This window comes from Toxorhynchites rutilus, chromosome 3 (assembly GCF_029784135.1).
Source record: "Toxorhynchites rutilus septentrionalis strain SRP chromosome 3, ASM2978413v1, whole genome shotgun sequence".
In the NCBI taxonomy this organism is placed as follows: Eukaryota; Metazoa; Arthropoda; class Insecta; order Diptera; family Culicidae; genus Toxorhynchites; species Toxorhynchites rutilus.
This window is the reverse complement of record NC_073746.1, coordinates 133863021-133884608: the sequence shown is the minus strand read 5'-3', so window position 1 is coordinate 133884608 and position 21588 is coordinate 133863021. Positions and strand designations below refer to the sequence as shown.

Genomic DNA, 21588 nt, shown 5'->3' with positions numbered 1-21588 from the left:
GAAAGACCGTGTCTATACCAACTCTTCGCAAACTCTTGAACATTTGAAAGACAACATTCGTGAAGTTATGACCGAGATACCGCCCCATATGTGGCGAAAAGTCATCGAAAATTACCTGTTCCGGATCAAGGTGTGCGAGGAAGCCCTAGGTGGACATTTGAATGATGTTGTATTTCACACATAATGGCGTAATCCAAACTTTAATTTGAAATAAAAGATTCATCGAAATTCGAATTCTAAGTGTGTTTTATTTCAATTTACTTTCGGAATTTAAAGTTGGAAAACCCTGTACATAACAATAAGTAACGTTATTGAGCACGATGTCAGAGGCTGTGTCACGGAATGCACAAAAGAATTCTCTCTCGAATATCACGTAAAATAATGATTCATTCGGTATTCTGAGCATATACATATTTCTTCAATACGTATATTTCTGATTGATACAAAATCTGTGATATACTATATATTATAACAAGTATTGAAGTCAAATTTTCTTGAAATATCGTCTCCATTTTTAACGTTAGTTTGAAAGTTTGGAAGACAATCCAAAGTTCAATGGTATAACCATTGGAGAACATGAAACTGAAAAATGAGAGCTGTAATCAAATGGTTTCACACTACAAATGCATATGTTGCTGGTTTGGAAACAAGTCGAGTCATGTCATTCTGTTGATTATGGTAATTAACTGATCATAGAGCTACCCGTATCAAACACATTCGAGAACACAACTCTTGTGATTTTCCTCTGGATACTAATTGTATATATTGTCTTATATTGTCGCATAACATCAAATCACAGAGATATGATATATGTGAAAAAATGTACATAAAGGGTGTGTCACATCAAATTGCATCACGGAAAAAACGCTGTAGAAATTTAATTTTTAGGAATTATATCTTCAGCTTTCGCTTACAATCAGATAAGAGTGTATAGATCACGTTGGTCATGCTTCACTGTCAATTTTTCGTAAATTTGGAAAAATGTCGTCTAACGAAAAAGAGCGTCGTGAATTAATCCTGTGCACTCATTTCGAGAATCCGGAGTTGTCACATCGGGACATCGGTAAGATGCTGGGAATCGTCCAATCCACGGTCAGCAGAGTACTAAAACGATACTTCGAGAACCTAACCATCGACCGGAAGGTGAAGAACGGCAAAAATGGATGCTCCGTCAGTGAAAAAGATCACAAGCGCGTAGTTAAGCAGTTTAGACGTGATCCGAGAAGCTCGGTCCGGGATGTCGCCAATAAGCTGAATTTGTCAAGTTCATTCGTCCAGCGGACCAAGCAGCGGGAGGCCTGCGTACATACAAGGTTCAGAAGGCTCCTAACCGCGACGAAAGGCAAAACATGGTGGGGAAGACGCGAGCCCAGAAGCTGTACACCGAAATGCTGACGAAGCCGCATTGCCTGGTAATGGACGACGAAACCTACGTCAAAGCGGACTTTCGTCAGCTGCCGGGCCTGTTGTTCTTCTCAGCAGAGGACAAATTTAGCATTCCGGAGGAGATTCGCAAGCAGAAACTATCCAAGTTTGCCAAAAAGTACATGGTGTGGCAAGCGATCTGCTCTTGCAGAAAGTGGAGCGCCCCCTTCGTGATGACCGGCACGGTATACGGGCAGGTTTACCTTAAGGAGTGCCTACAGAAGCATTTACTACCACTATTGAAGCAGCACGAAGGCCCGACCATCTTCTGGCCGGATCTTGCTTCGTGCCTCTATTCAAAGGACGTGTTGGAGTGGTTCGAAGCCAACGGGGTCACCTTCGTGCCAAAGGAAATGAACCCGCCCAACGCGCCGGAGCTTCGCCCAATAGAGAAATATTGGGCGATTATGAAGCAGGCCCTCCGGAAGAACCCTAAAGTTGTCAAATCGGAGGTGGAATTCAAGAGAAAATGGATTTCTGTAAAAAAAAATAACTACAACCTGACGTTGTACAGAACCTTATGGACGGGGTAAAGAGGAAGCTGCGAGCATACGGGCTTGGGCTCGAAGTATGAATAAAAAGAAAATGCCAAAAGTTGTTTAATAGTTTTTATTTTACTGTCTAAAATTTTCAAAAGGATCGGTCTACTGGGCGAATTTCTACAGCGTTTTTTCCGTTATGCAATTTGATGTGACACACCCTTTAATTAAAATTCAATATTATTATTTTTGATCTTACAGTTTCGAACGATTTGATAACCAGAAAATATCAAACGTATTTCGGAATGTCATTACATTTCCATCTTACACTAATGTTGGCCCCTTGGTTCGCTACACCTACTATATCGTGCCACAAAAAGATAACAACTAAGGCGATCCGGAACAGTATTCCCCATCGCAGCCACATATCGTTTCCCACAAAAAAGCATACAGCTCATTGCCGAATTGCAACTTCCGGTAGCAGCCTTTTTTTAATTTAAAAAAGATACACCGCAGTATAAACTGCGCCCGTTCTGGAATGAATGCAGCAGATACAGGAATACTTTCACATGGGTTCCATCCACAGACTAAGGCGCAACTTGAGCATCGCAGTTTAGTAGCGTTTCGCAACACTATCTACGGATGCTGCATCAGCAATGCATTTCTCCACGAAGCAAAGGATATAGCAACGGGAGCCAATATGTTAACAAGCATAAACATTGCTGCAGACTGCGGGGGAATTATGCATATATTTGTGTGGGAGAATGTAAATAGCGTTTTTGTTAGTGTTGTAAAATTGTATGGAAATAGCAATGTCTTGCGGATGGATTAGTTGTTTCACAAACGTTACTGCATCGGCTAATTTATAGTTAATAGTGTGTTTTGAGTAGTTCACAATAATTGAACTCAGCTCAATAAAGACTGATTTCTATTGTATGGACAGACGAATTTCGAATCGTGCTGTTCTCGAAAAGCTGTGAATCACCAGCTCAAACTAAGCTGAATGTAACATACTTTCTCTCTCTCTCTCTCTATCCCACAGCTGACCGCATGCCACTGCAAGGTGCACCAGAGCTATCGTCACTTCGCCAACAAACACCGCCAGCTGATACCGTTCTTTGGCCGCAAAACGAAGGCGTCCTCCGCAAATCGGCACTGGCTGAGCGGAAAGGGACAGCAGCCGACGGGACACAACAACCTGAACTATAGCTACGCCCACCAGCATCCGAACTCGTACAGTCTTCAGCCGGAGCGAATAATCAACAAACCGCTGCCGATGAATTTGGAGAACGATATGTACTACACCGTGGACTTTGGCGATTCCCAAAATGCGCCCTTGATACAGTAAAACTGCGCCCCCTGAACGGGAGAAAGGCGAATGGGGAATGGGAGGCAAGGCCCCCCTTCTGAGTTTGCTTATTCCTAATTTCAAATGTTAGTTTGTTCAGGCGCATATCCAGCAGGAGTATTATGAAATGTGAGTATAGCTAGTGGGATATTAATTACTCTAAGAGCTGCCATAGTGATGCTTTGATGTTTTCATGTGGTATTTAGTTTATCATTTGCGCCCGTATGTGTATCACCCAAATCGTGCGCTAGGAAAGCTTCCAGTCTTTCATCCCCATGGAAATCAATTGATGCTTGGATCAGCACTGAGCACTGATGTGCTTCGTGTGATATTGATTGCACTATAAGTTTGAGTTTATACTGACAAATCCACGATAAATTGGTGAAAATTTCATGCCGATATTGACGCGTTGGAATGTGCTCCTTTGATATTCGAAGAGTGGTTTTTAAGGCGGTTTTGAAGCTCGATTTCATAGAAGTCAGAATAATTGTTAGAAAGAGATTGATAGTTTCCAAAAACATAAGGCATCAGCTAAAGTGCATGACAATGATGGTTTCAAAAAATTACCAATATTAATTACGACTGATTTCTTACAGAGTCTCTCAGATTAAACGCTCACGCAACAAATTTTAATAATTTCTACAAATAGGAACCGATTTTTATTTTTAAAAACGAAAATAAAGCTTATTTTAAGACATTTTCGATGTGGTAACCCTCATTTTTGATAACGCATTTTAAACGGTGAACAAAATTCTTCATGCACAACTCTAACATTACGACTTCGATGCTGTTGAAAATCCAAGTAATATCTTCTTTAAATTCCGCCAAATTATGTGGCTTATTAACATAGCAACGGTCCTTCACGTACCTTCAGAGGAAGTTATCGACGACGAGAAATGTTGAAATTCTTACCATAAGAGGACAAAATTTCATTACGGCTTCGGTTGCTCGAGTAATACGATTTCACTAAAAATTCACGTTCTTGTAAATTGTACATCCTGACACTGAAAACCATCCGATCACACTGAACGAGTATCCGAATATTATCGTCCCGAAGTGGGGAATGGAGTGCTACCATCGACGGAGCGAAAAAATCATTTTATAGGGAGCTATTCGATTTTTGCGTGAGCGTTGATTCTGAAAGACCCTATATAAGGGCGTATCCAGACTACTTACTTTTTCCGTAAAAAATGTATTGAACTTTCAGATGTCTAACCAAAATATGATACGCAGCAAAATGGTTGTAAAGTCAATGAACACTACATAAATAACATTTTTAAAAACCGTTGAACAAAATTTCACACGAAAATTGAAATGTATCATTCGAAACAAGTCCCGTTTGATATTATTGAAAACATGTCCATCAGGAACTCCTTTCAATTGAACAAAGTTTGACGTATAGTGGTGAAAAATATCAAAGGGGACTTGTTTTGAGTTACAAATATTTTTTAATCAATTTCTGAATGAGACTTTTTGACGGTATATTTAAAATGTTATTTTTCCTTAATAGTTCATCAAAAACTTATCTGTACATCCCATTGTGATCAGATATCTGGATTTCGAGATATTTTTTTGCAAAAAAGTTCCGTCAATGTCAATGATTCTACACCCAAAATTGATTTTTAGCTCATTTTCACGTTTCTTTGTTTTTAAGAGGCTTTAAACTTTGCAGTTCATTCGCCTCCAATCTTTAGCTCATGTTTTGTCATCCCAATTTATGACAATAAATGATACATAACATAACAGAAATGTCATGACTCACAAATACTGATAAGCATTTGTATACCGTTCTGAATCATATTTCGGACAACATCATATTTCGGACACTTTGTTCTAATATCTTGAAATGCTTGATGCACTGATGATATAACTATAACATTAATATCACAATTGGTTCTTTAGAGTAATCCCTTGGTTTCACTATCACTTCATTTGAGAATTACATTTGAATTATTACATAGTAGGAAAAAATCCATCCAAAATCCAAAACCCACTCATTATCGTTTGTGTTTGACGTTTGCTTAGCGTGATAACGTAGACTTTCCCTCTTCATCAATATTTAAATTTCTCTCGTGTTTCATTAGTTTTCGTCATCGTTATCAGGTTACTGTGGTTGCTTGGTAAGTGTTTCACAGTTGACTATAAAATATAATCAAGTGTAATGTAATTTTCGTTCAATAAATTACAAAATAAAGTGTTCGAAATTTGAATTCAATCTGTCCGAAATTTGATTTTTTATAAATGGTGTCCGAAGTTTGATTCTTATTCGCTTGATTTGAAAAGCATTTTATTCGATGACTTTTATATGTTTTCAATCAAATAGGTACCAAAGTAGAAAGCTTAAAAGCATATTGAACTAATTTATTAAAAGTATCAACCAAATAATACCCGTGCATAAAGTTGAGATCTGTTTTCTGCATCATATGCCTTAAGCGTCCGAAATATGATTCAGAACGGTAATATACATGGTACAGCAATATAAGATTAATAAGAGCGAGCGAAACAAAAGACAAATAAGCTTTCCGCATGCTTTGCCACATACACGGCCCAGACCGAGATATATATTGTTCTCCTTCATGCGCTCCTTTTTTACTCTTAGAGAAAACTTCCCAACTTCATTTTATAATCAGGTGCAATATTATCACGTATTTGCTGAATAACTTCTTAAGCATCATTAGCCATGTGGATAGCGTGGTCGTGTAAATTAGCTTTGCATTCCAGCCGGCCTAGGTTCGATCCCCATTGACACGTCGTATGGACTTCTTTTTGGCACAATCCCAAATGAAATGAGAAAAGAAAACAGAAAGAGATGTCTGCACGCATACATACAAACTATTTTTAAGCTTTCAAAATGGCTCATTATTTGCGCATTTGACTCAACAGCACACTTAATGGCATCATTTCTGCCAAAGATGACATGTTTTCTGCCAACGCTAGTTTGGGTGTAGTTTCGCCATTATAAAATATCAGGTACAAAATAACGAAATTTTCAATTATCGCATTTTGTTAGTTTATTTCTGGATGCTATAAAACAGTTCCACACAGAATCGAACTTACTTCCCCGACTATCGTCGACTTTATTATTTTTTCATATTTCGCAGTGGCTATTCAAAATTATATTTTCCATTCTTTTTCCATTTTTAAGTTTCTTGTCTGTGAGTATTTGATCTTCGCCACTTTGTTGGTGGAAAACAGTGGAGTCTAAATTAACCCCAAGGTCAATGGAGATGACACGATAAATAACTAAACAAGATAATAACACGGAGAAATACATTTCAGCTTGAAATGTATGTTTTATGATTTAAGAAAATCATCAAACTAACCCCTTTGTAAGCTCGTGTACACCAGTGGACAGTTCATGTGAAGATCTTTGCAAAAGAAAAGCAAGAGACTGACACTTACCGACAAATATCTGGCAGGCCTATAGAGTTAGGGGCGGTGGGGGTAATGTGGTCACGTGGAGTAAAGTGGTCATCTGCTTGTTTGGTAGTATAACTATTGATTTTGATTGGTGTCAATACCGTATTGATAGTCATGTTATGTTTAAAGAATTTCATAACTCTTGAGTCACCCTGTACTACAGTGGAGCTGTCGCATAAATAAAATAAATAAAAACAAAAAACGCTCTCTCGGTAGCCATTCGGCCGTAGTTTTGTGCATTTCGAATTTAATGAATTTCTAGTGAAATTTATTTTATTTTGACCAGATCTTTACGACAAATCAACAGTTTGGACGACTGTTTACATATTCTAGGGGAGGTGAACAGATTTTTTTTCGCATTTCATTGTTTGGGGGGCAAAATGGTCAGTGGAGGATTACTACTGACAATGTTCTGTTTTCAAAAACTGATATACCTTATCACCTTTTGCTCTTAATGAAGTCCCTTCTGTGGTTTTGAGCCAGGAAAAATATGCCACCCCAACCAATACCAAGCCTCATTTTGAAAAACATTATGTGTTTCCTATTACGTTTGTGTACGTATGAGAAAATTTCAAGTACGATTCTAGGTGAATAGCCCTAGCTCATTTCAACCATGTACCAACTATTTCAATAATGATTCAAACATTTTGAAAATTAAAAATGAATAAATTGAAAAATCTAGCGTGATCTGTGCAAGTGACCACTTTGCCCCCCACAGGTGACCACTTTACGTCCTCACTAGAAAAAATTCTCGATTTTTCAACCTTTTTTATAATAATGAAAAATGTACTATTTTCAATTTTCATAATAAAAACCGCTTACTATCTTGAACTACAATAAGTTGAGCTACAATATTCTTCGAATAACAAAAATTTTAGTGGCATGTGGACACAGGAAATCGGAATGTTCCTTAGGGTGACCACATTCCCCCCAGTTCCCCTATAATAAATCCTGCATTCACGAATAATCCGCGCACTGCGAAAATCCGCTCACTGATAATCGGTGCTATACTGTGTAGAGATGTTATGAAAAAATAAATCACGAAAGCACTACTCAAAAAGCTGAAAAAAAAACTTAACTATTTTGCCATTTTTTTCAGAAAAAAAAATTAGTCAGTTGAAATCTTCATTTTAGTGTGAGTTGTTATTTGATATTTGGTATTTGTTTTTGCAGCTTTTAAGGTGGCATAGCTTTTCATATTATTTTAGAAAGTTCAGATTTTTTTTTCAGAAATATCAAAATTTCGAAAAGAGAAAAAAGGAAATTCGGAAAAATCGATACAACCACAAAAATGTTCTGTGAAAACGATTCGATATTCAAAAAGTTTATTACATTTTTTCAGTGTTGAACTTTTATTATGGTCGTTTGTTTTTCTTTTTTTTTCTCATAAAATAAGAAGAAGTAATTATAGAAGTTATAGTTTTTTTTAGTTACATCAATTTATTACGAAAGTGAACACCTTTCTGATCGAATCTGTACTGTGACATAGTTATTGAACTTTTCTTGTTTTAGATTCCAAAAAGCACGCTACCAAGGAAATTCCGTTGCTTCCATTTGATTGACGAGAAAATTTGGTCTGAGATTCAGTTATAAAACATTTAGTTATAAGGTATTGGAATTGATTAACATTTTAAAAGTAAAAAACTTAAAAGTTTAAAAGTTTAAAAGTTAAACTTGTTTCGAACGACGTTTTTGTTCACCCTTTGACACTCGAGCCCATTTTCCCTTGCGCGAACCAGAAACTCGAGACGTTTCAGCCAAATTAGGGTTAGGGGAAGACGGAGTAAAACCGCCCGGCGGGGTAAGACGAACTAGTTTTATTAGAAATCCCCAGAATCACTACGCAAGAATCATTAATAGCATATTTTTGTCATTTCGTCACACCTTGCAAAACTTGCCATGGATGGCCATTCCAGAAGTTTGTGTGTAGTTTATGAACAACCCTAAACATTTAGTACCTTAGACAACGCTGCTCCTGTTATTTTTACTAGACTAAACTGTTTGAAAATAGCATCGATCTGTCGTACCCCGTCATGGTCCGTTTCACCCCGCAGGTGGTCCTTCTTACCCCGCCAGCAAAAAAAAAGTTTTTTTTTTCATTTCAATAATTAATGAAAAACGTCAAAAAACTTATACAATCAACAGTTACACATTTTTTTAGCAGTAGATTATTGTATACTCAATGATATGCATCACACCAAATAGGGGAAATCCTAAAGAAAATTGATTTTCTTAGGGGGGCGGTCTTCCCCTATATAAACATTCATAAACAAACGTCAATAAAAATAATGAAATTTCACCAGATTTTTTATTTATATCTCGAAAACTACAAACGTTGATAAATTCATTCATTCGTAATTAATTAAAATCAAGAAGGAGCCACAGCAGCACCGCCCGAGCCATTGATGATTAACACTTTCGTCGCCCAGAGCGAATCGGTCGAGTTTCTTGCGGGCCCAAATCCAACTCTCGGTGCGTTAGAGAAATAGGCGGGCAACGATAACAATGAAATCGGGTTCGATTCAGGACTACTTTTCTATTGAATCCGAATCAACTGACTGCTGATTAGAAAACGTATAAAAATAATTTTTCAGCCAATTGTACAGTGTTGCCAATGATAATAAAAAATGAAATTCATCCGAACGTACTTGCTCTATATACTATATTCGATGACGATGAATAACTGCAATTTTATTGAAGAATATGCAACAGAATCAATCGATTGCGAAGATTCTGTGAATATATCATACCAAGGACACATGTCACTTTTGTGGGAAAATAATCGTCACAAACTATATCACATTTGACAACTCCGACTTTTCGCGTGATTCGTTTTCATTGTTCTTTGCGCTTGGTAGATAAAAAGCTAAAAGAAGAAGCAAGTTGCAAGTTTTTTTTTTTTCTAAGGATGAGAATAACAATTACACAACTCGGATAGACCCAAATAGACCCACATCTGGGTGACGGGCGATCAAAGTGTTAATCAAAATCTTCAATCAATCCAATGTATTACCAAAAAAATAATCCAATAACATTTACCCTAGGGTTAAAATGAATTCTGAGGAGGTTCTGCCAAATACATCATTTCCGTTATTAGTCATTCATTATAAATGATGCTTATTTTATGTAATTGCACTGGGCACTCGACTAGAAGGCTAACTTTATACAGGTCAGACTCGATTAAATGTGATTCGATTATATACACTTTTAGACTCGATTATATATAGTTAAAAAATATATATTTTTTATGATTCAGATATGGCTTATTTCAAGAGAAAATTAAATGGGTCAACGTTAAAGTGAAAGTTAATAGGTTATCACGAGTATAGTAAAGTGAAAATCGTGATTTTGGTAGCTTTTAGTTAAAGATTCATCAGGAATTGTTTAAAATGATATTGCAACGAAAGAATAAGTTTTATCATCAAATATGATCCTCTATCATCTCCTGAAATAATTCGGATTTTTTATATGAGAAAGGTATTTTATGACTTTAAGGGGATGAATCAAAACTAAAATTCTGCTTTTATAATCAAAAATCCAACAAAAAAATGTTATTTTTGACTCGATTGTATACAGTGAAAAGAAATCGAAGACTGTATATAATCGAGTCCGCGCTGTAATTCGTTGGAAACACACAATTGCTCTCCCGGCAGACAGGCCAAACTGACCTAAATGCGAATCCGCGGTCATTAGGGAGAACGAATCCAAAAGTACAGCGGTGCGATAATGAAATTTACAATGTTTGTCTACATGATTAGTGGAAAATAGGAGATTCGTTGGTAAGTTTGTCAGAAAGCTACAAAAGCGCACCGAAGACCCAAGTAAACACGGTGGAAAAACAAACATTGCTCGTAGTGGTGGTGGCGGCGGTGGCGCTGACTATTTATCACGCTGTTGGGAAATTTAAATTCTTCGCTCGTTTTAGATTGTTTGCGCTTTGTTCGTGCCATGTTTGATTTTTTTATCCTGTTGCGAAACAATGTTTTATAAGAGGTTGCGTGAGGAAACTTAACGTGTTTTCTTCTCCTGATCATTCCCCTCGAAACACAGCGAAACATCTCCTCCTAGGTGTCACCATTATTTTGCAGTTGGAACACCTCCAAAGCCCACGCCATTACCGAATGTCACGTTCTCTAATGATTGTCTTTCTTCTATGCTTTATCGTTCCAGGAGCTAAGGTTACGTGAAAATAATTGTAATGTTATTGTGAGTGAAAAAAAAACAAAAAGAAGCATTATGAACAAACGATACTCCCGATGGAAAAAGCGGCATGAGTGAGGATACGGTACCAGCCAGGATAACGGTATAATGGAACGTAAACACATGTGTGTAGTTATTTATAAATAAATTACGTAAATGCCAAAATTTTAAGCTCGCGTGAGAATAAGTGACAGGGATTTCATCTGTTAAATGAGAATAGATAAAAGATAACATTTAACCAGAGAAAAATCTGATTCCAATTACGTGCCTATTCCGTTTTCCCCCATTTTCCCACGCTGTAACGACAAGCTTTGATTTTCGCTTTGCCGGTTTCCAAATGCGATATGCGAACGAAAAAAAAAAATACAATCTTCTTAGCGCCACAAGGTAGCCGAAAACGAATCCTTCCAAAAGAAATCACAAACGAGAAAAATCTGTGGATTGGATCCTGCGAATCAACGACAACGACTACTCGAAACCGTTGGTCGGAAATTAAAGATTATTATCGTTTGTCCGCCTCTCTCCCCCATCACCGTTGCAAATAGGTGGGATTGGGTGCCTTAAAGAAAAGGAAGCAAAAAAGCTCCCTTTTTTAGGAGCCACCGCACCACTACGCAAACAACACGCCGCGAGGAAAATGTTGTTGTGATCTCGGTTGCTATCGCTTTTGTTTGATCTTTCTAATCTTTTGTGAGAAGTCACAGCATGTAATGAAGAGCGGACAGACAGTTGGAATAACCATTGAATGCCAAGGTTTCTATCGTTAATCTGTGTCGTCTTCTTCCGCTGGAACGGATGGGTTTACCCTTGATCTGGGCTGTATTTTACAACTGGGACGCTAACGAAAACGCGCTTTTATCAATCTGTTTAGGTTGACTGACACTGCGGTAGCTCATGGTCACGGAGCCGGTGGCGAATTAACACGTTGATGGGAAACTGTAAAATGGAGGAGAATAACATAAAATGGATACAGATGTTAAAAAAATATAAAAGGTGATCACATTGAGATAATTGATGCATCTTGTTGATGATAAAAAAAAGAAGATGTTTGATCTAAATATTGTTAAAGAAATGAAACACTTGTTTTATTTCGGAGCTTGGGTACCCTTGGGTTGAAACTTTATTCTTCTCCAAAGAGCTTCTGCTCAACGAGACTTTTTGGATACGGCACTGTGTATTTCCGATTATGTCATTTTTAAGAAGCACAATTCAAAATGATCTATTCTTTTTACTATTGAAAAAAGTGTTTCGAGACCGTGGAGGTCATAAAATATAGTTCTTGACGAACAAACCTTAAGTACATCCCGATCTTGACTATTCCGAACGAGAGTCAAAGCGTTGACACTTGTATCGACTATCTCGAAGAAACATTCGTGTGTTATTTACAGTGTCTCAGAACTTTCGGTACAGAAGGTATGTCTGCGCAGATACATTGCATATATCTGGTGTACAACTTGAAATCCGTCGCATTTTTTTCCAAAATCTGTTTGTTGCGAAATAAAACCGGTTGTAGAATATGTTGGATTGGGTAAGACTTCTTATCGAAGTGATTCCAGGTAAATTTTAATGCATTCGTCAACTTGCGGCAAGCGTTGTTGTCCATCAAAATCACTTCATCGTGGCTTTGCTCATATTACGGCCGTTGTTTTTTTCAATATTCGACTCAAACTAATAAGTTGTGTTCGATAACGAGCTTCGGTGATGGTTTCCCCTTGTTTGAACAGTTCAGAATATATATCGCTGAGTTGGGCTTACCAAATATAGAACATGAGCCTCAATCCATGACTGTCTTGATCGGCCATCGATCCACTTTTCATCCGTTACAAGCAGGGTTGCCAACTATAATTTGAAGAAATCAGGGAGCATAATTTTCAATCAAAGCATAATAATTTAATTTTATATCCATAATTCTATGTCTTCCTTCCTTCGGGCGAAAACCGGATATGTAAAAGAATTAATAAGCATGGCGCATAAGCGGAAATGCTAGTATTTCGCCTGACTTTTTGATCGTTTATATTTTTTCCGAAAAACCTACAGCATCACTACAGAGATTTGCAGAGATATTCAAATTTCCACTGAACTTATCATCCATGCTCTGGACTAAATCTTTACTCAGGTATACAAGGCGGAAAAGGGGGCCAATTGTTACTGTTGCTGTTGTTTCTTTTGACCCCGAGATGAGAAAATATGCCAGCTTTTGATTAATGTATATTTTGTCTGTGTACACTTCTCCCTCACTTTAAGGACTGTATACACTGTACCGTTATATTTTTGTTCATAAGGGACTATAAAGAAAAATACAGAAAATACATAGTCTGATTTGTGGATTTGAGACAATTAAGCCGATACAGAATCGGAGAATGAGCACGCACCCATGCCATGAAACTGTATACAGGCAAACCTTTTTTTGTGCGGGGGATAGGGACCGCATAAAAAAATCGTGCGAAACTTCATCAGTAGCTTTAAAAAAACCGTGTTCGGTACACATTTTGAAAAAAAAAATTTTTGTGCGGTAGATAGGGACCGCATAAAAAAAGTATCCCCCCAGAAAATAACTTAAATCCACGCCATTCACCGTTCAATTTTCTGTTTGTTTCCCTGCTTTGCGATGGGACAGTTTGCCTCTTCGGTTGCGCGTGGCTGTTTTGTGCTTTTAGTTGCATGCCGAAACGTGATGCTGTTAGATATCATGTCATGCAAAAACTTAGAAAAACTTAGAGCATTTGATGAGAGGAAGGGAATGATTTCAGAAGTGGATAATTGAGACGCAAATATGCTTTTTCCGCACTGAAATGCATATAAACCGTCGAAAAAACTAAATGGACGATAACTTCGTCAAATATGCTTCTTTTCATATACCGCACAAGAACAGAAAATCGCACAAAAAAAATTCGCGCAAAAAAAAACGCACAAAAACAGGTTTTACTGTATACGCATCAGAGTTGTATCAATGTGACTGCGTTTGAGATAACAACTCCGTATTACGAGACTGTACTTGGGACAATGCCTGGCATTAATTCTGTTGATTCCATTCAGGTTGTACGGAATGAATCCAAGGCCCAGGAACGTAGTACACCTGAACTTAAAAGTTGAGCTGAAGGTCTGAACAAACTCTTAGATCCTTAACGCAATCATGTCAGGCTAGCTGAACACCATCAAAAGCCGAAATTAATTGGGTCTTTTCTTCTTGATGACGCACCATTTCTGGAACATTTCCAACTGTCGCATAATGCATCAACCTCTAAATTAACATAGGAGAAAGCTTCAAATCATCAGCACTCCTTTCTGAGAGTTCTCCAACACAAGTGTTTCGTAGTTGGAGTAAATCAGGAACATCAAAGGATCAAGATGACTCCGCTTAGAAATTCCTGATACAGCTGAGAATCACTAACTAGACCATCGTCAATTTTCACCGTCCAGTTTTCACAAGCCCAATCAAATAAGATTTCAACCGCTATAACCTAGATTTTGTCGAAGGAAGGAAGATTGGAACTGGTTGAGACATTCCTTCGAAAAAGTACGTAGTCAGGATAAATCCATGCGAAAGGATGAATATATAACGCTAGCAGTTAGTGATTATCGATCCTATAACCACGGGTTCAAAAAGTTTAGGACTGAGTACAGAGCAAAAATTCCGTGATAGCTATAGATGGTCTTTCTCATTTTGTCGCCTTTTTGCAACCGTCAAAATGTACGCTCTTTTCCAAAGCGAAAAGGAGATACTCGTTGACAACGGAAACCCGAATAAACATCGTAGTGAAGACAACAATTCAACAACTATTTTTTTTTGAATTCTAAGCTGGGATTTCATCCGGTCGAACAGAATTTGAGGATTTCAGTTCGATGAGAGCTGGTTCATTGAACAATCAACATTAATACGGAGAGAAGATTCGTTCTGAATGTGACCATTGAAAGCTAGTCTTGAAAAAGACTCTCATTTCAAAAAAATGCTTGAAAACATCGCTGACAAAAGGCTGTAAACTCCAATCGGACGCGCCATGTCCAACGTAAAACATAGATGGCAGAAGTTCAGTCTATAAAGAATGAATCCCCTCGACACGATGGAAAGCATGGCTCATACGGGTGATCAATAAAAATGAGAATTTCTTCAGTGATATAGTAGAAATAAATTCAAGCAATTCAGTATTCTCTATAAAAAACATAACGGTTGTTCTTCGAAAAAGCGAATCTCAGGCAAAGGGGTACGGCGCAATTTGGTGGAGATATTGTATATTTTATAATTCATCCGATAATGTGCTTGTGTCAATGAATAAAAACTCAGACTAGTTTACATACATTAAATATAACATAAATACACAGATAAAAACAGTCATGCTCTCCTCAATCGATTCCTAAATCGGTTAGACGATTCTTCAAACACGAATCATCGCTGTCATCGGTTCATGATATCCGTATAGAGTTCGATGGAAACTTGACTGTAGCAGGGATAATTGCCGCAAAGTCCTTCGGAGAACATGGAAGTCAAGTTGTACAAGTAAGTGTCGCAAACACTTCACACGCATCGTCAGGGGATGCTGGCTCTATCCCATCAAGAATCACGTTGGACGGAACGGTCGAGTTTTTCCTTTTGATGTTGATGCTTTCACAAGAACTGGACTGGACAACACTGACAACCATGTTCCGGATGCAATTCCGGATCCTCGTGGTCAGCTGTTTGGCGTCCGTGGCCTGCCCATTACTCTTGTTCATCCGGTCCCTGAGGGACCCGAAAAAATCCTCGATCGGACGGCACTAGGGCAGGTTGGTCGGGTTCCGTTACTTGGGTACATACAGTAGCTGTTTTTCCTCCTGGTACACCTTCTGGTTGATGGCAAGTCCGCTCGGCTTGTTAAACCAGGGCTTTGAAATCCCTTTGTCGGAGATTGCAATATACAACATTCTTTCAATATACAACATTCATTCTTCTCAAACTTATGCTTGTATTTGAACTTCACCCCGGAGGGGGTGAACGCCTTATCAGTGGTATAGTACCGGTCCTTGCCGGGAATGTGGGACTTTGACAGCGGAAAATAACTCTCGTCGTCCAGCGATGTCCCACGATAACTCATCATCATCCACCGGCACTGAGATTTCACTGTCGCAATCTGCTCGCCCGTGTACTGCGGGGACCTAGTCTTCTTCCGACAGACGATGCCCTCCTACCTCCTGAGGGATGTAGGAATGGGAGCAGCGAAATATCCAGCCGGCGTCCCGCAAACTCGTACAGTCCTTGTTGTCTAGCAGTTTTGACGTGTGACTACGTCTAACCGGAGTATATGGGGGGGGGGCGGTTGGGGGGGTTTTGGGGGGTAAAATGAAAACCTAAACACAGAATATGCAGGAAAAATGAAAGATTCCGAATGCTTACAACTCGAACATTTCTTACTGGATTGGAAAGATGTTTGCATCAATTGATAGGGAATATTTATACGCTTCTATCGCAATTAATAAAATGTTTCGGTTTCCCTAACACAGCCATCAAAACTGAGCAGCCTTGGAGAAATCGGCATTGAAAATACATGAAAGTCGGGGGTATTTTTGTTCCGACTGATATGTGTTTCCCTAACACAGACTTCAAATCTGTGGAGCGTATGGAAATCGGCATTGCAAATACACGCATGTCGGGGTATTTTTGTTCCGACTAAAATGTATTTCCCTAACACAGACTTGAAAACCATGGAGCGTACGCAAATTGGCATTGCAAATTCATGCAGATCGGGGATATTTTTGTTTCGACTGAAATGTGTTTCCCCAACACAGACATCAGAACCAAAATGTCTGGGGAAATCAGCTTTGCAAATAAATGCAAACTGCGAGTAGAGGAGATGTGTCTAAAACGCGCCTGCCGGGCAATTTGACCCGCCTGAGTTTCTCGTAACCCAGCAAGAATAGAAATGCAACGGATATAGGCAATCGTGCTAGTCAATGATAGAATCCTACCACGCAAGTTTTACATTCGTAACATGCTTTAAAAAAATCAGAAAAATAATTTTCTTTGGAAGCGATTTTTGATGTAATTTTCTACATCATTTCTATAAGGTTTTTGTTGCTTGAAACCGATTCAGAGGCGACAACTGTGGGTCATATTTATTGAGTCGAGTTCCCAGTGAATATCTCAGATGAAGGAAATGGTAAGAAAGGATTCATTTCCTTCTCAATTTAATATTTTCCGCATCAGCTTACCATCGAGCAGTATGGCATACCCTCGATCGGGGCAATATGCTCGCTTTCGGCCGGATAACATTCTCACGAGAGAAATAGCTTGGATGTGAGGGATGCCAGATGATTTTTTCGAATATCTTTGCATGGCATGAATACATGTCTTCAAATGTAATCATAATGAACAAGAATGAGCAAACCATCACGATATTTCTAAATCATGTTCGATAAATCACACAAACAATTGTTTTCACATACTTTGAAATGACCTCAGTATGTTTTCACAAAATTAAATGTCTTCAAAACGAAAACATGTCTCCTCATCTGGCATCTATATTATGTGCTCAAAGAATGCAGGAAAACAAGAGCATGGACTGGAGAATTAATGCACGAATACTGGGAGAACACGCTCACCGGAGGAACGGTTTCTTCTCTTCGCTGGAGGGCATGAAGGGAATAGATTGATGGAATCTCTCATTCATACAAGCTGTTTCTCTGAGCTATATAGTCTCTGAGTGAAACAACTCATGGGCATATTATTCTTCTGCTGCTTCTTCAGGTTTGAATCCTCTATAGTATAAAAAGTAGAAGTTGAAGTTGTTGATTCATGCAAACCGGAGGTACTTCTGCACCCACATGTTTTTTTTTTGCACTCCGATAAATGTTTTCCTAACACGGATTACAAGAACGGGTACGAACATAAGGCTTTGGGTTGGTTATTTAAAATTGTATTAAAGGATATACCTTCATATCTTCTGCTCACTGAAATGAATGCTAAGCTTAGGTAGTCCCACGTCAACCTTGCGCTTATATTATAGATATAACCCACCCATTTTTTTTCCTTATTTTTTTCGTCATAATTTTTGCCGGACGGCCACTACCGGTCTTCCGCTCAACGCTTCGGGATGCCAGGATCCGGTAAACAGTGCACACCGGCACATTTTCGTCCCGAAAGAAGTCTACTGTAAACTTTTTTCCTTCACTTTTACGCGTTTCTAGAAAGCCCAGAGAGCAATTTTCTCGGTGAGAAAAAAATGTACGCTCTTTACTTTTTCTACAGAAATGTATTGAAATCATTCTCATTTCTTATTGAACACCCGTGAAATCCGGTGCATAAATAGGGCAGCAAAATAATGTGTGATGTTATTGGAAAATTACATTATTGAGTGCTAGCTCTAAGCTATTCGGAAATATCATGCCATGAACTACCAACACATGTTTTGTCGAACTAAACATGACATCTCTTCGTACCAACATAAATTATTTCTCGGCAGAAATGTTACATCCTTTTGTCTTCGCAACATTGAAGGTGGCCGACAAATTAACGCCACTGAACTTAAAGCATTTCACAAGGTTCATTACTAGATAATTTTGGTGAAACTAGGAAAATTTTGATGATCCGTAAAACCCGTGGAAGTGCTTCGATCAAAGCTTGTTGATCGATATCTGGCTGCGAAAAGCTCCTCAACCTGGTTTGAGAGCAGATCTGGAATTCCTCAAATCAACAATATGAGGACCACAGTTATCTCCACTGTTTATCAACGATGTCCTCGTGTATCCTGGAGCTAACTGTTGACTGGTGTACACTGATGATACACAGCTGTACATTGCGGTCGACTAGCGAACAGAATTGGTCCAATTCAGCTTCCTTGAAGCATAGTGTTTGAATGTCAATCTTATGGACATCGAGCTCCAGCTGAGGATGCTCATTTTCGATGTTGAATAAGAAAAGTAGAAGACAGGTGACAATGTGTTTTCTTTTATCAAATTCTTGTATTTTATTGATTTTTGTTATGTTAGGTTAGACACATATTTTACATGATTTAAACAGAATTTATTATCCAGAAAAGTTATAAAAAATTGAATGAAATTTAGGGTCAATGGTAGCTAATAAATTAAGCTATCATTTGATACAAAAACATTATCACATGGATGCTTTCTGAAGCAATGAAAATTGTTTAAAGCTGCTGTTCGATTTTTCGCACACTTGGTACGATACGGGTTAATACGATTCTTCCTACACCCAAAATTGATTTTTAGCTCATGTTTTGTCATCCCGATTTATGACATTAAATGAGACATAACATAACAGAAAATGTCATGACGCACAAATACTGGTAAGCATTTATATAATATACATGGTACAGCAATATAAGATCAATACGAGCGAGCGAAACAAGAGACAAATAAGCGTTTCGCATAGTTTGCCACACACACGGCCCAGACCGAGATAGATATTGTTCTCCTTCATGCGCTCCTTTTTTACTCTTAGAAAACACCTTCCAACTTTATTATGTAATCAGGTGCAATATTATTACGTATTTGCTGAACAACTGCTGAAGCATCATTAGCCATGTGGTTAGCGTGATCGTGTAAAATAGCTTTGCATTCCAGCCGGCCTTGGTTCGATCGCCATTGACGTCGTATGGACTTTTTTTTTGCCAAAATCCCAAATCAAATGAGAAAAGAAAACAGAAAGAGATGTCTGCACGCATACATACCAACCATTTTTAAGCTTTTAAAACAGCTCATTATTTGCGCATTTGACTCTCCAGCACACTAAATGGCATCATTTCTGCCAAAGATGAAATGTATTCTGCCAACGCTAGTTTGGGTGTAGAGAACAACCAGAAGCGGTCGGTTTGCGGTTGCCGTTTTAATCTCCCTTTGTTTTGATGTGGTTTACCTAATTACTTGCGAGAAATAAATCGAATCGAGCATCGAGATTGATCATTCTCTCTGGACTCGTTTATTTTTTGTGCCAACTGATTTCGGACATTGTATTTTATTTTGGTTAGCTTTGCATGTAATTGGGAAAGAACCCTCATCAAAATTAAATCTTCATACTGTGGATTGGCCCTACAGTAAATTGACCAGATGGTCAGAGGTCTAATGCGGGACACAAAAAACAAAACGTTATATATATAAAGGGTGTCCACAATGAAATTGCCGCATACAAAATTGATTCGCAAAATTCGAGTTTTCATCCGATTGCCATCAAATTTTCAGGGTTTGAAAAATAACTATTAAACTTCATTTTACCATTTTACTCGTATTTTATTTACAATCCATACGCAAATGCCCGCACCTTGGGCTTAACCCCGACCATAAGATTCTGCACAACCTGTGAATCAACCGTTTTTTGCATGTAAACCCATACTTTCTTCAGTTCCTCGACTGTCTTCACTACCTTAGGTCGTTTAAGAAGGTGCTGCTTCATAATCCCCCAGTACTTCTCGATGGGGTGGAGCTCCGGAGTGTTGGGAGGGTTGAACATTTTCGGCACGAAATTGACCTTATTGTCCGCATACCACTTCAGCACGTCCTTGGAGTAGTTGCATGAGGCCAAATCCGGCCAGAATATTGTTGGGACGTTGTGGGCCTTCAGGAGAGGAAGCAGCCGCTTCTGGAGGCACTCTTTCATGTACACCTGTCCGTTCATCGTATCCTGGGTCACGAAAGGTGCACTCCGCTTCCCGCACGTTCAGATGGCTTGCCAAACCAGGAATTTCTTCGCAAATTTGGACATCTTCTGAGTGCGGACATGCTCCGGAACGCTGAACTTATCCTTGGCGTGAAAAACAGGTTGCCGGGGATCTGTTTGAAGTCGGCCTTCACATATGTTTCGTCGTCCATGATGCAGCATTCAACTTTCGTCAGCATGTTGAGGTACAACTTCCTGGCACGGGTTTTGACGGACTTGTTCTGCTTCTCGTCGCGATTAGGAGCCCTTGTACCTTGAACGTTCGAAGCCCAGCCTTAGTTTTGGCCTTCTGGACAAAACTTCGGCTTAGGTGCAGCTTCTTAGCCACATCCCGAACGGAGGCGTTCGGGTTTCGGTTGAAGACCCCAACTACGCGGTTGTGATTTTTGGTGTTGTACGGAATACTTTTTCCTTCACTTCTGGGCTTCCGATCGGTGATCAATCGTTCCTCGAACCGCTTAATCACTCGCGACACCGTGGAATTCGCGATTTCCAACGTTTTAGCGATGGAACGATGCTAGAGATCCTTGTTCTCGTGATGAATGCGCAAGATTTTATCACGCACGCACGATGGTTTAGATTTTATTCACACCTGAAAACTTCTCGCTCAGACAGAGTATTGAAGCCTGGCAAGCAAGATTCAAATTCTACAATTTTCTCGAAAATTCCAATCCATTTTTCATCAATTTTAGTGTTATCGGACTATTTTCGGATGGCGATGAAAAAAAAACTACAAAAAATAATTTAATTGAACAAATTTTCCTTAAATATTACGTTACGTTTATTAAGCCTACAACAAAAATGATTCAAGGCTGTTGATTCGCAGTAGCAACACTGTCAAGCAACTTGATGATTTTTTCATACTACCTGCTTTTCATACTGTTGAACATCCTGAGGCACTTTGTGTCCGCCAGATATAGCCGATCTGGTATTTACAACATCCTCTCCCTGTGGCTCCTTAAGCCGACAGATCGGAGCAACCGGCCAAACGGTGCTGGAGAATCTGGCCAAAATGGACATTTTTTTGCGGAAGCTTCAGACGAGACCGGCCGTATCTGAGCAGGAGTAGCTTC

General features: G+C 38.8%; 1 protein-coding gene across 2 annotated transcripts in view; it reads left to right on the top strand.

Moving 5' to 3' along the window:
* Nucleotides 1-16140, top strand: part of LOC129775166 (uncharacterized) — a 366981-nt gene extending 350841 nt beyond the window's left edge. For both annotated transcript variants that reach the window (XM_055779542.1, XM_055779543.1), the window contains 2 exons: nt 2947-3381; nt 10843-16140. In XM_055779542.1, the coding sequence (XP_055635517.1) occupies nt 2947-3252 (306 nt within the window). In that variant the 3' untranslated portion in view covers nt 3253-3381; nt 10843-16140. The remainder of the gene's footprint in view (nt 1-2946; nt 3382-10842) is intronic.
* The last annotated feature ends 5448 nt before the right edge of the window (nt 16141-21588 follow it).